Source organism: Erinaceus europaeus, chromosome 14, assembly GCF_950295315.1.
Source record: "Erinaceus europaeus chromosome 14, mEriEur2.1, whole genome shotgun sequence".
NCBI lineage: Eukaryota > Metazoa > Chordata > Mammalia > Eulipotyphla > Erinaceidae > Erinaceus > Erinaceus europaeus.
Window position 1 is genome coordinate 40,178,340 of NC_080175.1, and position 15,822 is coordinate 40,194,161.

Below are 15,822 nucleotides of genomic sequence, written 5' to 3' on the forward strand. Positions count from 1 at the left end.
GAGAGACTGTGTGTTTGTGTGTGGTAAGAAAAACATACCAGAAAATTCCTTTCCTACATGGAATTGTTCATTTTACCTAAAAATAGTTGGCAGGTGTAAGAGGTCTAATGATTTTTTTTTAATAGCTCATTTTATCGGGGAAGATGTTTATTTCCAAGATTGTCATTGTCGCAAGTACACAGTTTCTCATCTCCCTGTGACAGGTGTCAGCCCACCTTGCCCTCCACCATTTTGTCCTCTTTCTCCACCAGTGTCTTATTTTTGTTTATTTTCACCAGAGCACTGCTCAGCTCTGGCTGATGGTGGGTGGTGCTGGAGATTGAGTCTGGGGCATCAGAGCCCCAGTCATGAGAGTCCTCTCTATAATGCTTATGTTGGTTCTCTGCCTCATATTTTATTTATTTTAGTGTGTGTGTGTGTGTGTGTGTGTGTGTGTGTGAGAGAGAGAGAGAGAGAGAGAGAGAGAGAGAGATCAAAACCCTGCTTAGCCCTGGCTGATGGTGGTGCTAGGGATTGAACAAGGGACATCAGAGCCTGGGGCAGAGAGCATTTTTCAGAACCATGATGCTATCTCTCCAGCCTTACTTCAGGGTATTCATCTGAGATAATCAGAGAGCACAGGCTTGGGAGCAGTGTGGATGTAGGTTGGAATTTCAGACCATATCTCCAGTAGACACAAAACATCTGAAATACCGTCACCACCTTAACCTCCTGCTCTTCTTTCACCTGTTTAATGGGCTTTCCAATTCCCACTTCACAGCACTGATCTGGGAGTGAGGTGAGATCCAGTCCTGGAGTGTCACCCTCCAGGCTTAGGGAAGGCCTCATACAGAGCCAACAATGGGGGAACAGCTATCAGTGAATGCTGTACCTGCAGATAGAGAAAAAAGTATATATAGCATACACACACACACACACACACTTATATGTATATTTCTTTACTTTTCCTGTTTCTTCCCTTTTCGTTTTCCTTTCCTTTCCTTTTCTTGCCTCCAGGGTTATTGCTGGGGCTCAGTGCCCACAGTAAGAATCCACCACTACTGGTGTCCATTTCTCCTCCTCCTGCTCCTCCTCTTCCTCCTCCCCTCTCCTTCTCCCCCTCCCCCAAACTCTCTCCCTCTCTTCCTCCTTCTTTCTCCTATTTTATTTGATAGGACAGAGAAATTGAGAGGGGAGGTGGAGATGGAGAGGGAGAGAGACACACCTTCAGACCTGCTTCACTGCTGGTGAAGCTTCATCCCTGCACATGGAGAATGGGGGCAAGAACCTGGTAGTATATGCATTCTCTGACTGTATACGCATACACACATACGTAGAAATAAATGGGTCCACATAGTTCACATCTGTGTCCATCAGAGTCTCCACTAGGCACTGAAGAAGGAGAGGAATGGGGGTGGCAAGGTGGGTGGTTGGGTAGATTGGTCATGAGAAGCAGATCACAGATGGATGGTTGGGTAGATGGTCATGAGAGGCAGAAGGATGGAACTGGAAACAGAAGGGGTGTACTTGTCAAGAATAATTGAGGAAGAGGGGATGTAGGATGCATGCCTTCTCCTGCAGCCCTGCATTGCTTCTGCATGAGCTCTGGCTCATCTGTAGCTGGTGAATTCAGTCCTTGGAAGCAGAACTCAAGGAAAACTCAGTGGGACTGAAATATCTAAATTTTGCTGCCCTGGGTGAAGGCAGGGACACAGCTCCTGAGAGTGATGCCCCATGGATACCAAGAGATAACCATAGTGTAGTTTGGGGGGAGTTATGAGTTAGATAGATGTGTTTGCTTGTTTGTTTTTTACTTTTATCAGGACACTACCTGGGACTTTGGAGCCTTATGCATGAAAGCCTTTTTGCATAGCTAGTATGCTATTTCCCCTGTCGTGTGTGTGTGTGTGTGTGTGTGTGTGTGTGTGTGTATGTGTGTGTTTGTGTGTGTGTGTATTAACTCTAAGGGGAGGCTAGTGCTCTTAAAATTCTGAACTGTTCAAGTTGCCCATGGTATTTCTCCCTAGCTAGCAACCATGACAACTACTTAGTGAAGCCTCAACATCTCTGAGTTTTTCTGGTTCTCTCTGCACTGAACATTTGCAGGGAGGGCCCTGTCAACTCTGTTGAAATAAGAAGTTATTTGTTAAGCAGAACTGTTTTGAAAGTAGAGCTCAAGTACACAAAAAATGTTTCAGGCAGCTTAGTAACGCCAACAGGTATGTCTCCTCTTTGTTTTGCTGGGGTTTTAATTGGAAGCAGGACCAGCGAACAGCTTAATGGATTACAAATCAGCTCTATAGCTTCTCAGTGGCTGAGTGGTGGGGATTTGGAAAGAGGTCAGACGGAGATACAGCCCTCCTTTTGACTGATTCTTCACACACCTGTGAGCACATGCACACCTGTGAGCACAGGTGGACATTGGTTAATGGGTTAATGTGCGTTTAGCTGGGACATAGAAAAGAATTGTCTTTTTTTTTTTTTTTTTTTTGATTTTCCATTTTCTTAAACTTGTGCTTGACATACTTTCTGAGGAATTCTTTCCCCTCTTGTGGGGAAAACTCCTGTTCAAGACCAGTGGGGTGGGAAATCTTGTGGGACACATGGGGGTGGGGTGGGGTGGGGTGAGGCAGGTGGAGGCAGCTATGTATTCACTGCCTTTGAGTGAGGTAGGAGTGCTCAACTCTGTTTTCTTCCTTCTTGTTCTTTTCCAGGTGATAAACTCCTGCTGTGTCACTCAGTAGCTGCACTCAGGGCTATGTTTGTTTGATTTTTAACTAGCCTCCCCCTTACCCCCAGGAAATTATTATCACAGGGGACACCAGCACACTTACAGAGGGGCCCTGGGCTCTGGATTGGTGGGGTGGGGCCATTCCCCATGGGAAGGGAATGTTTGTTCCTCTTGGACTGGTGTGCAAAGCCACAGAGTCTTTATGCTTTCAACCCCCATTGTCTACAACTGCCAGACCCAATTTTGATGATGATTCTAACATAGAATTTTCTTTCTTTTTCTTTTGTATTTTATTTATTGGATAGAGACAGGAAGAAGAGGGAAGAGTGAGATCGAAAGGAAGAGAAAAGGGTGGGGGTAGATAGCATACTAGTCATGCAAAGAGACTCATGCTTGAGGCTCCAAAGTCCCAGGTTCAGTCTCTCTTACCATCATAAGCTAGAGCTGAGCTGAATTATGGTTTTAAAAGGGGTTTGAGAGGGAGAGACAGGTTCAGCACTACTTTACTGCTCATGAAGCTTCCCCTTGCAGCTGGAGACCAGTAGTTTGAACCTGAGTCCTTGTGCAATGTAACATGTATGCTCAACCAGGTGCTCCATCACCTGGCCTCTCTGTATTCTCCTGGAGTTTCAGTCCTTTATCTCTAACAAGTCTCTGTCTGAATAACACCTGGGACTAAATTCAGCTCCTGCCTCTTTCTTGCAGCCCCTCAGCAATTGTTTATTTAAACTGTTTAAGCAGTTGTGATACTTAAAATAGTCTGCATACTGTTTCATCAGCCCCACCCTCTGCCCAGACTCTATTTGAGGTCCAGGGTCGCTGAGGCTCTCTGCTAACCTGGAGTTCCATGTTTGGTGGACATTCAGATCCCACTTCAGTCCCAGTCTGCTGTTGGGCTGTGGACTAGTGCTGTGTGCCCTGAGCCAATGGGTTGAGGACAGAACCAGGTTGGGAGTGGTCAGAGAAGTTGAGACATAGTTTATGCTGGAAAGACTGCCTGTCCTTGACTTTCTCATTCTTCCCCACCAAGAAAAAAAAAAAGAGCAAAACAAACAAACAAACAAAATTCTGGCTCCATGATTCTACTTTTTTTTTTTTTCTCTTCATTTTCTTATTAGAAAGCTGCAAAGCTCCAGCTTATGGTGGTCCTGGAGATTGGACCTTGGGTCTTTGACAACATGATTTTATCTTGTTTTTTAAAGCGTTTATTTTAATTTGATGGGATAGAGAGAAATTGAAGGGGAAAGAGGAAATAGAGAAAGAGATATACCTGCAGCGCTGGATGCTTCAACTCTGGGTGGGTACTCACACACAGTAACATGTGCTCAACCACATGCACCACCACCAAATTCCCAGCACCATGAATTTGAACACAAACCACAGGTCAGGGAGAGAGCACAAATTTGAATGCCTGAGGTCCCAGAAGTCCCAGGTTCAGACCACTGCACCACATTACACCAGAGCTATGCAGAGTTCTAGTTTCCTCCCTTCATCCCACACCCACTCATTCTCTAATTCTCAAATTAAATGAATGAATGCATACATGCGCGAATAACACTCAGTGTTTGCTGTCCCCATCCCCTCTTCTAAACAGTCCGCTTTGGGCATCACTGAAGCAATAACAAGCTAGGGATCCTAGCACCCCCATATTACCCTATCCTGCAGGTCTCCGCCCTGACATGGTGTCCCAGCATCTCCCCAGCCCTCTGGAAGCTTCTGGTTGCCTAGCAGCACAGGGCAGGGAGCACACTGCCAGCCCTACCCTGGCTTCTCCCCAACCCACCACACTGAGATCCCAGCAGCTCTTGGCACGTTGAAAGGCTGGGAGGCTCATCAGTCAGAAAGTGTGTTCAATAAAGACTTATTACTTGGGGCCACGTGAGGCTACTCTGTTGTGAGTCATGTGAATGAATGGGGTCTCACTTGGTATGCACAGGGGGTCCTGAGTTGCTGAGACTTTTGGCTTTGTGCCGTGTTCACCCTTCAGGCTAACGCAGAGATTCACAGGGAGCTGGCAATATTCTCTGCATAAAAGTGCAGGAAGGGTTGTGGCTCTGGAAGATGTTTGGTTATTTGACTTGCTTTTCTTTTTTGCTCCCAGCCATCTTCGCTTCTTTATTTGATAGAGATAGAGAGAAATTGAGAGGAGGAGATAGAGAGGGAGAGAAACAGACAGATACCTGCAGACCTGCTCCACCACTCATGAAGCGTCTCTCTCTGCAGGTGGGGATTAGGGGGCTTGAACCTGGATCTCTGTGCATGGTGACATGTGCTCTCTACTGCCTGGTCCCAGAATTACTTTTCATTGGCATTCCTGTGGCTGGGCTTTATATAATATTTGGGGCTTTCAGAGGAGAATTTGTGGCATTATTAATTCAATTTCTCTTTCACAACTTCTGTTGTTTGTTGACACAAACACGCCTTCATTCTGAGAGCCTCAGGCCTCCCCCCCAGCTCCCTGACTAACAGCTTTTCTCTCGTTTTCTCCCCCTAGTGCTACACACACAGGGCCCCGTAGATGGCAGTCTTTATGCCAAGGTGAGGAAGAAGAGCACCTCGGACCCTGGCACAACTGGGGGACCCGCAGCTGCTCCGCCTGCCAGCAGCCCTGACCACGGGGAACACACGCTGTCAGTCAGCAGTGACTCGGGCCACTCCACGGTGTCGGTCAGAACGGACCGCACAGAGGAGCGCCAGGCTGCGGGCCCCAAGAGGGGCCTGAGTGCCCAGGAGAAGGCTGAGCTGGACCAGCTGCTCAGTGGCTTTGGTCTGGAAGATTCCGGAAGCCCAAATAAGGAAATGACTGATGCCCGCGGCAAATACAGCGGGACACGCCATGTGGTGCCCGCCCAGGTCCATGTGAACGGGGATGTTGCCCCCAAGGATCGGGAGACAGACATACTAGATGATGAAATGCCTGGCCATGATCTGCACAGTGTGGACAGCATCGGAACACTGTCATCCTCTGAGGGCCACCCCTCAGCCCACCTGGGCCCTTTTCCCTGCCACCAGAGCAGTCAGAACTCCCTACTATCAGATGGCTTTGGCAGCAGCCCAGGTGAAGACCCTCCTGGGGGCAGCACCCTGGGCCCAGAATTGGGCCTGGGTATGGAGCCACTGTTCGAGCGGGAGCGGGCCTTTGGGGGCCGGGAGCCCAGTCAACCCCAGCCACCAGTGCTCGGGACGCCCTCTGTGTCCACCCAGACGCAAGCCTTCGGTCAGAGCAGCTACTCCACACAAACCTGGGTGCGCCAGCAGCAGATGGTGACTGCCCACCAGTACAGCTTTGCACCCACTGAGGACACCAAGCTCTCTGCCAGCCACAGCACAGTGGACAGCACCCCTGGCCTGCTGCCCGCCCAGCCCAGGATCCCGGTCACCCCTAACCGGGTGCCCAGCAGCAGGGTGGCAGTGCAGAGGGGTGTTAGCCCTGGTCCACACCCCCCGGACATCCAGAGAGCCCCTCCTGGCACGGTTTGCAAAGCCAGATTTCCCGATATCCCTGTGGTGAATGGGACAGGCTTGGAGATGAGCTCAGACCCCTCTCTGGGCTCCCCGACCCTGGACATCGACCAGTCCATTGAGCAACTCAACAGGCTCATCTTGGAGCTGGACCCCACCTTTGAACCTGTGCCCACTCACCTGAACACCCTGGGTGGACAGGCCAATGGCCTTGCGCACCTGGATGGCGTAGGGAGTGGACTTCGGGCGGGCGGACCCCCACAGGACTCGGGAGAGGGTCCTGGCAGAGCCTCCATGAGGCAAGGTGAGCTGACGTCTTGTGAGGATGAGAGGCTGGCTCTCGGTAAAGTCTGCAGGGAGGAACAGTTTCTTGTCTCTTGGCTGGGAACCGGGCCCTTCACTAGCTGGGCAGGCTGGTGAGGGCCCCCCTTCAGGCCCCTGCTCCCTAGGCCTTGGTTTCCACATCTGCAGAATAGACTCAGCAGTGAGTTCTTTCTTACTCTGAGATCAGACCAGGTAGAAAGGAAGCAGCATCCTTTTCAGGTGTTTCATACATTCCCAGAACTTTGCAGAATGGCCTCTGGCTCTGCATAGGGGCTGGGGGTGGAACTGAGGCTTTGGGCACTGGAGAAGGTCAGGGAAGCAAGTCCTGCGACATGAGATGTCCCTCTGTTACCAGGTGAGCGGGCTAGCTCTTCGTTGCCGAAGCCAGTGGCTGCTTGAGTGGAGAAAGTTCAGTTATTGTATCAGACCAGTGGGTAATAGGTTTGCCAGCTCTAGCTCCCAGTTCCTTTGCCTCAGGACATTTTGAGACAAGGAAGAGAGAAAGGAGTGAAGTCAGAGACTCTGCATGTAGGAGCCAGGCTTGGCAGGGACTAACCATCTTGTTAAGTAGGAGGGACCCTTGGGATCTTTTATCAGGACACCTGCTTGGAGATGTTTTCACATGGAAGGAGAAGGCATGTGGGGGATGAGGGGGGAAAAGTAAAGTTAGGAATAAGAGTAGTTTTTTTAAGAGAAAGAATCACTCTGGGAAAGATGTTAATTGCTGCCTGTTGAGATGTGTTGGGGTGGGGGGAGTGGGCAGCCGATCATCCTGCAGAAAGCTTGCTCTAATGAGGTGAAAAGGGTGTTGGGCTGTGTTGGGCTGTGTTCTCTGAGCTAGCTGAGGGAGGCTGCAGTCAGGATGAGGTAGTTGGGGTAAGTTTGTGTGTGTGTGGGTGGGGGGGGATATGGAGAGCAAGGAAGTGAAGGCGGGGTGACCGGCTCAGGGAAGCAGCTTCAGCAGAACCAAGGCTGAGAGATGAGGCAGGAATCTGGGTCATGAGACCAGGTGGCTCACACGGAAGGCTCTCTGGGCCTAGATCCTAGAGCTGCTTGGGCCCTTATGTTTGCCACTGGGGTGTTGGGGTGCGGATCTGGGCCTGAGGCGGACTTCCTGCCCACCAGTGAGCTGCCTTGAGTGTGGGGCTGAGGGAAGCATCACACAGTCAGGTTGGTGACATGCTTTCTATGTTGGGAAGGCAGTGAGTGAAACCATAGGGAGGCTGGTTGTCTAGAAGCTTCCACACAGAGAAGGCAGGGCCAGGTCGTGCAGCCAGGCCAAGGAGGCCATGCAGGAAGCGAGGGTGACGCGGGCTATTTGGGAAATGTGTGTTCAGTCAGGAACTAGGACCAGGAAGCCAGCTCAGGGCTGAGCCTGTGGCAGCAAGTGATACATGAGGCCCACTTCATGCTGGCATGTCTTTGCAGCTGGGGTGTCAGCTGGCTCCCAGGACTCCACCTGTCAAAGTCCAGACATGGGGTTAGGTCGTAGCACTGGGGCCTCCTCTGCCTTCTCACCTCTTTCGTCCCCTCTGGTCTACTTGGTGGGACCCTGAGTGCTGGTGATCATGTCCTGTCTTGGGGACAAATGCCATAGCACTGCTCCAAGGGGCTCCTTTCATCTCTGTCCGATCTTTCAGCTGTATGGACAATTGTGTCATGTAGTCGCATTGCTGAAGGTGTTAGGAATCAAAATGGCCAGCCCAGGGTCATGCAGGTCTTGGGAAGTGGGGCAGGAATGTGTGTGTGTGTGTGTGTGTGTGTGTGTGTGTGTATGTCTCCATCAAGCTCCCACCCACTGCTCAGTGTTCAGACCAAGAGGGCACTTACTATTTTAACCAAACAGCTTTGGGTTCAGACCTGCTCAGGCTGGGGCAGGGGACACCTCATGAGGAAGATGGGCTTTGCGGTGCTTGGTCTAGCTGAGCTTTGCCTCAAGTGATAGTGTGACTTTGGCCAAAAGAGATCATTTGTGCATTTCTAGATCATTCCACTTAAAGATGGAAACTGGGCCGTGGAGGGCTCAGGGAATGCACCTGGGTCACAAAAAGGCAGATGTGAGACATCTGGCTTTTCTGAGCTGGTGGGACCCTGATAATAGTCTTTGGGGATTTGGAGGAAGCTGGCAGCAGCTCCCAGAAGTATATACCAAACTCTACTCAGATCAGGAACAATAGGAGTTAGGAGCCAAAAGCAGAAGGTCCAGATCAAAAAGCTTGGATCTAGGAACTCCTTTAATCAGATATACTTAGGAGATCCTGGGTTTTCAAGAAGACTTTCTAATTTTATTTATTTTTTTATTTTCCCTTTTGTTGCCCTTGTTGTTGTTCTTGATGCAGTCGTTGTTGGATAGGACAGAGAAAAATGGAGAGAGGAGGGGAAGATAGAGAGGGGGAGAGAAAGATAGACACCTGCAGACCTGCGTCACCGCCTGTGAAGCGACTCCTGTGTAGGTGGGGAGCTGGGGGCTCGAACCGGGATCCTTATGCCGGTCCTTGTGCTTTGTGCCACGTGTGCTTAACTCACCGTGCTACTGCCTGACTCCCTCAAGAACACTTTTAAGGGAATAAAACTACCTGCCTGCTTTCTCAGAACTCACCAAAAGAAATGACTTGGAAACTTTAAAATTCCAAGTCTTCCCCCCTTTGAGATTTGGAAGGGGTTAGAGGAATTTGATTCTGGGGCCAAAGATTTCACAACTCTGGGTATTGGTTACTGACTCCTTTGAATCAATATATTTAACAGCTGGTAGAATGGAGTGCTTAGTGACCCCAGTTCCTATTCTGAAGACTAGAAGGCAGAGCCTGGGTGTTGGAGTCTCACTTTATCTCCTCCACCCTTATGTTGGCTTTGTTTAAATTGCTTGATGAACTTAACACTTACTGAAAACCTGGTTTTGGTTTTAGATCTTCCTGCTTCATTTATCACCAAAATAGTTCAATGACTTTTTTTTTTACTGGAAGATTTCCTTTCATAACATACCAGTAAAATCCAGTCTGTGTTTGGTTATTGACCGTACAAATTTTAAGTACTTACTAACTTGTTCATTTGGGGACAGGCAGGGATCTTTTCATATTTATTATTTTGTTCCACATGCTTTTTTTTTTTTTTTTTTTTGTGGGAAGGGGGTAATCTTTGTGACTTCACTCCAGGCTGACTTTTTCAAATAAAGACAGAAAGGGGGAGAGTGGGATAGATAGATATAGGTAGATGGATGGATAGATAGATAGATAGATAGATAGAGGCTATAGCTCTGATGGTCATTTCTTCAGTATAGTGGGTGGTGGGCTTGAAGAAGGGATTAGCACCTACTCTAGCTGACTTTCAGCACTGGGACCTAGTCCAGGGAGAGTCATGTCTTCCCATCCTAGAGCCTTGCTTTCAGTGCCAAGGAGAGCCTCCTGCTTTGGGTAAACACTACACCAGGAGATGTAGCAGGTCTCTGAGCCTTGCTCAGATGTAAGGAAGCTCAACATTGTAGAAGCATCCTCAATACCTCTCACTATAAACATTTGGCTCTAGTTCTGGGGCATCTTGTCTTGGTGTAGGAATCCCATCAAAAGGATGCCTACATCTCTAGCTTTCAGTCATTTGGTGTGTGTGTGTCGGGGGGTGGGCAGACATATAGAGGAAGGAGCCTCCTTTTCTCCCTGGCAGGTGGAGAGAGAACTGGGACCTATTTGATTTTTAAAATTTTTTAAATGTTAATATTTACATGTCTTGATTAGGAAAGACTAGATCGACCAGCAATGAGGGAGGGGAGAATCTCCTGTCACTGGGAGGCAGGGAGGCATAACTGTGGCATGAGCTACTGGTTCTGAGTGCTGGCACTTCTTCACAAGGTTAAAGACTGCTGAGAACCTCTGCTTTGAAGGAGTTCCAGATCCCACACACACAGCCGCTCCCAGGTGAGAGAAGCCAGGGCTTCCAAGCCAAGCTAGTGCACACGTTCTACAGTGCTGACATGGAAGTCTTCATGGCGAGGGTGCCATCTCCTCCACAGATGCATCTTTCTGTGTCTGTGCTGGGGACTCTTGAATAGTGTCCACAGATGAGAAGCTCTGCGGAAAGCCTTCCCTGCTCTGCATTGCATATTGCACCCTTATGCCAGCTACTGCTGTGACTTCATTCTGGCTGTAGGTGAAACTAGTTCACAGTCGCTTCAGCACCCTAAAGTTAGTATAACCCTTCATTGTGGGGATCCTGTCCTAATTATGGGAAAGACCATAAGGTACCTGGTGGTAGGAAACAGGGAGTGACATTATCTGGAGACCCCTGCTGGGGACTGTCCATGTCCTGCATACCCAGCAGACAGAGGCATACCCATCATGAGTCTGGATAGTTCTGGAATAAAGATTATGCATGAAGGCTGAGCAGTTTGTTTATCTGAGAAAAACCTCCTTGGTATCAGCATATAATTAATATTGGTGATCATGGTGGGAATCATGACGAAACTGGTGGTGATGATGGTGATAAGAATGATAATGTGATTTTGGTGGGAATCTTGATGATATTGTTGATGGTAGTGAGGTGGGTGATGGTGATGATAATGATACTGATGGTGATCTCGGTAGAGATGAAGGTGATGATATTGATGATGTGATCTTGGTGGGAATCATGGTAACACTGGTTATGGTGGTGATCGTGGTAGAGATGATGGTGATGATGGTGGTCATGGTGGGGGTGTTGGTGGTGGTGGTGATCCCCGTGGAGATGATGGTGATGATGATTATCATGGTAGAGATGATGATGGTGATGATGATGGTAATCATGGTAAAGATGATAATGATCCCTGTGGAAATGACGGTGATCATGGTAGAGATGACACTGGTGATGAGGATGTGATTTTGGGAAGTGTCATAATATTAGTGATAATAGTGGTGATGGTGGCAATGATGATGATGTCATACTGGCAATGCTGCTGCTGATGGTGATATGATTGTGGGAAGGTGTTGGTGGTGATGGCAATGGTAGTAGCTGCCCCTACCCTGAGAACCTGTGTTCTTTGAGGCACTGTGTTGGAAGTTGTGTGTGTCATCTCTGGTGTTCAAGCCTGTGATCTGTAAATAGTCTGATTACACCTCACAGCTGTGCCTTTGTTTACTAAAGTCAGACTCTGCCTCTCTCCAGAATCACTCTGGAGGGCAGCACTGGAGACTTCTTCATTTTGTGACCTGGCATGAGCTAACGGGGTGTTTGTTTGATCCTTGTAGTAGAGCAGGTCATGATGTGAGTAGACGTCTGTGAAGATTGTAATTCCACAGGTGGCAGGAAGCCAGTTCTCCCCCCATCCCCATTATCTCCAAGGTTCTTTGCTTCATGTTGTCAAAATATTTTTTCCTTTTAATATTTTATTTGTATGAGAGAGCTACATAGAGAAAGACAATCAGAGAGAGAAAGAGAGTTATCGGAGCACCGCTCAGCTCTGGCTTATCCTGGGGATTGAACCTGGGATCATGGGACCTCGGGCATAAACAGTCTTTTTGCAGAATCATTATGCAGTTTCCCCAGCCCACTAATATATTTTATTTATATTACATTCACCCTCAACCCATGATTTCAGGACCCTGACAGACCCCAAGTTCTGCTTGAAGATAGCACCTCACATGTTCTGGCTCATAGTCTGAAGCTGCTGGAAACAGGAAGGGATAGAGGCTGAACTCTACCGTCAGGGTCTTTCCTCACTGTCCTAGGCTCTGTAGAGGGAGGCAGATTCCCCCCAGGTCTCCAAGAAGCTCTGGGTGTTAGCTTTTTTGAACCTGTCCAACAGCGTGTGGTCTCACATTTTATTCCATGTAGAACTATGGATGGAAGAACTTTGTACTTACAGTCAGGCCAATGGGGGAGAGAGTGTAAGTGATTGACAGCAAGGAGATGCTGATGTTTCTCAAAGTTCTTTTGTTTGTCCTCTTCACTGCCTTAGGCCAGACTGGACTTTGTTCATCAATGAACTGCCATCCTAGAGATAACTGGGAGGGCAAACCCATGTACCCTGAAAACTCTAAAAAGAGTTCCCTGGGCTGGGGACATGACTCAGCCATACAGTATGTGCCATGCATGCCTGAGGCCTTGGATCCATCCTTGACACCATATCTAAACAAGAGAGATGAAAACAAGTAGATCATCATAAATGGAAGATCTGTGCTTGCGTCTCTTATTAAAAAAAAAAAAAAACCCATCTCTGCCCGAGTGCCAGGGCTAGCCCCACCCTATAGCACCTGTCATGCCAGGCTGATGTTCTAGAACAGTGTACAGCTGTGAGCACAGATGTGGTAGCTGAGACTGTTCGCTGTTCTGCAAGATGCTCTTCCAGTTTCCAGCTGGGAAAGATGCTAAAAGGAGAAATAACCTGATCAGTGCTGGCAATGCATGAACCTATTTCCTGCCCCAGTTTTGAGGACAACAAAGGTCCTTCTATCACCCTGAACTCATTCCCAAGCTGGAGAGTGTCTGGGCTGTAAGCTGTGGTTCTGTCTCCTTTCCATTTCTACTCTCTGTCTCTCTCCAGAAGGCGCATGCATTTATTTTATTTTTTCTTTTGATTTTTTATTATCTTTTATTTATTGGGTAGGAACAGAGAGAAATTGAGAGGGAAATAGGGAGATAGAGGGAGAGAGGTGAGAAATACCTACAACCTTGCTTCACCACTGAAGCTTTCCCCCTGCAGGTGGGGACTGAGGGCTTAAACCGGGTCCTTGTACATTGTAGCCTGTGCGCTCAGCCAGATGCACCACCACCCGGCCCCCACATGCATTTACTTCTCAGAGCTGAAGTCAAGAGGCCTCCCTCTTGGGTGGTCCTTGGTGGGGAGTGGTTTTCCTGCCCAGGAATTTGAGGGAGTGTTCAGAGCCCGCTGTTCATGCCTATTTGCAGAACCTTCAGAAGATAAAGAAATGGCATGCAGGTCTCCTCACCTGCTTCTGGTCCAGTCAGAGGAGAAGGGTCTTGCTTTGGGGGAGGGGGGGTCATGAGTTTCCATCTCTTGAGAGCAGATGTGTGTCATAAAACCCAGATGCTGAGCCAGCAGATATCTCCCTCCCAAGACTTACAGTGAATGCCCTGAGCCCTGGGTTTGAGCACCAGTGCCACAGCACCAGGGATAGTTAGCTCCATTGATCTCTCTCTCTCTCTCTCCCTCCCTAATACAAGAAGTCCAGATGCTAAAAGTGCAGATGTGGCTTCAGCCTCAAAGGCTTAGATGATTATTTGTGCAGCTGGGGTGTCAGAATCATTTCCCAGCCCATTGAGTAGGGCAGATTCAAAGGTCAAGGTCAAGGCCGCCTTCCCCAGAAGAGGGCAGGGCCTTGGAGAAGCCACCCACTCTCTCTGGGGCTTTATTCAGGGGACTGAATTGAAGTGATGTCATGTGTCACTTGCAATAAAGCCTTTATTTTATATTTATTTATTTATTTTTGAATAGAGACAGAGAGAAATTGAGTGGGAGGGGGAGATAGGAAGAGAGAGAGAGAGATACACCTGCAGACCTGTTTCACCACTCGTGAAGCTTCCATCCTGCAGGTGGGGACCAGGGCCTTGAACCCAGGTCGCTGTGCACTGTAATGTGTGCACTCTACCAAGTGCTCACCGCCCAGCCTCCAGTAAAGCCTTATTATTCTACACATTGCATGGAAGTGATACTCCTTCCCACCTACCCACCTACCCATCTACACATCTTTTTTCTGCAAGGCTTGTGTGCACGTGGCCCTCTGGGCACAGGTGACAATGACAGGGAACCTTAAGTAGAGCAGGAGCACTGGGCTGGGTGGCAGTGCTACTCCAGATGAGAAACTTTGTGCCTCCTGTGAGCCCATGGCATGGAGGAGGGAAGGCTCCACTCGCCTGCTTCCAAATCACACAGCCCCCTTCTTGCCATCACCAACACCTCTGAGTGGGCCCTATGATGACAGTGACGTGTCACCCCCTTTGCTGCCCCTATGACAGCACCCTGCCCTGTCCCCACACTCCCTCCCCACACACTGCTCCTTTATGTTGCAGGTGTGTTTCTGTAGCTCTTGAAATCCTTGGACAAGGAAACACAATGGGGGGTGGGGACAGCAGCTTGGCAGGGCTGTGTTCCTAACTGAAACCTGGCTGTTGTTGTTATTACTGATTTTTTTTTTAAATTGTCACCAGAGTTATTGCTGATTCTTTCTCAGTGTCCTGTGCACTATCCTCATGCTCTGGCCTGTTGTTATTATTAGTAGTAGCAGCATTTTTGGATCTGGGGCCTTATGCATGATTTTACTGAGAGAGATGGAGAGCAAAAGGAAGAGGGACTGGGAGAAGGAGAGAGAGACAGAGAGGAGAGACAGGAAGAGGAAGTGGGAGAAGGAGAGGGAATGTGGCAGGAAGAGGCAGTGGGAGAGGGATTGAGAATGAGAGAGGGAATGGAAGTAAGAGAGGGAGTGGGAGGAGAATGAGAGACAGAGGGAGTGGGACAGGGCACATGCTAGTTGCCTGGAAGCCAGTTCTGGTTGGAACTGGCTAACTTACAAGACCCGAGGGTTTCTGGGAGCCCCACAGGTCAGATGTCGTCCTTGGGCTGCACATCCATCTGTAGCAGCATCCAGTGCCTTCCCGTGAACAGAGTGCTGGTTTTGCATGAAGATCCTGCATACCTGCAGCTCCCTTTCTCTCTCCTAACAGGCTCTGTGGGGGACGAGACCCCAGGGGGAAGATTTCGTAAGAGAAGCCTTGGCCATTATGACAACAGTGCTGGGGAGCAGCCTGCCATCTCCAAGTACGGCTGGGGCAAGGCATCTGGCATGGAGCAGGGCCCTGGCCTAGCTTCCTTCCTCTCACCCACAGACACCAAAGAGGTACATGCCCCAGCAGAGGCAGAGGGTTGGCCTGAGCTCATCCCTCGATCCCTGGTCCAGTTCCTACCCTTGCACACAATTTATTGTCCTCAAGGGATGTTGTTCAGCTCTGGTACTTGGAAACATACCCATAGTAGCCACCTTTTATGCTTCCTGATGGAGTCTTTCCTGAAAGGTGGATGGTGTGATCGTGAGGGCCGGGGCTGCTGGACACCTGCTCTCTGACCCAGGACTCTATTGTGATCCTCCAATGGGGCCAAGCTAGGAGGAGCACAGGTGAACTCTGAGGGTTGAGTGGCATGAATCTGTGTAAGAACAGCCACAAAGGCCACTGTTTCAAGTCACTGCACAAGCACTGCCAAGCGCTCTGCTCCCCCAGATCCCCTAGAAGGGAAGCAGGGATATGGGGGCCTGCATGCATGGTCTGTACATTAGTGAGCACATCTTCCAGATGGCTGCAGGTGGCTCTGGCTGAGCTTACACATCACCTTGCTTAAGGACCTGGTT

The 15,822-nt window shown here is 49.1% G+C and overlaps 1 protein-coding gene across 10 annotated transcripts in view; it reads left to right on the forward strand.

Moving 5' to 3' along the window:
- TNS3 (tensin 3) overlaps window positions 1-15,822 on the forward strand; it is a 210,935-nt gene that overhangs the window by 128,698 nt on the left and 66,415 nt on the right. For 9 of the 10 annotated variants that reach the window (XR_009544704.1, XM_060171560.1, XM_060171561.1 and 6 more), the window contains 2 exons: window positions 5,205-6,476; window positions 15,143-15,315. Coding sequence is in view for 9 of the 10 variants with exons in the window: in XM_060171560.1 (XP_060027543.1) it covers window positions 5,205-6,476; window positions 15,143-15,315 (1,445 nt within the window). In the remaining variant the exon portion in view is untranslated. The remainder of the gene's footprint in view (window positions 1-5,204; window positions 6,477-15,142; window positions 15,316-15,822) is intronic. The other variant, XM_060171566.1, reaches the window with a different exon arrangement.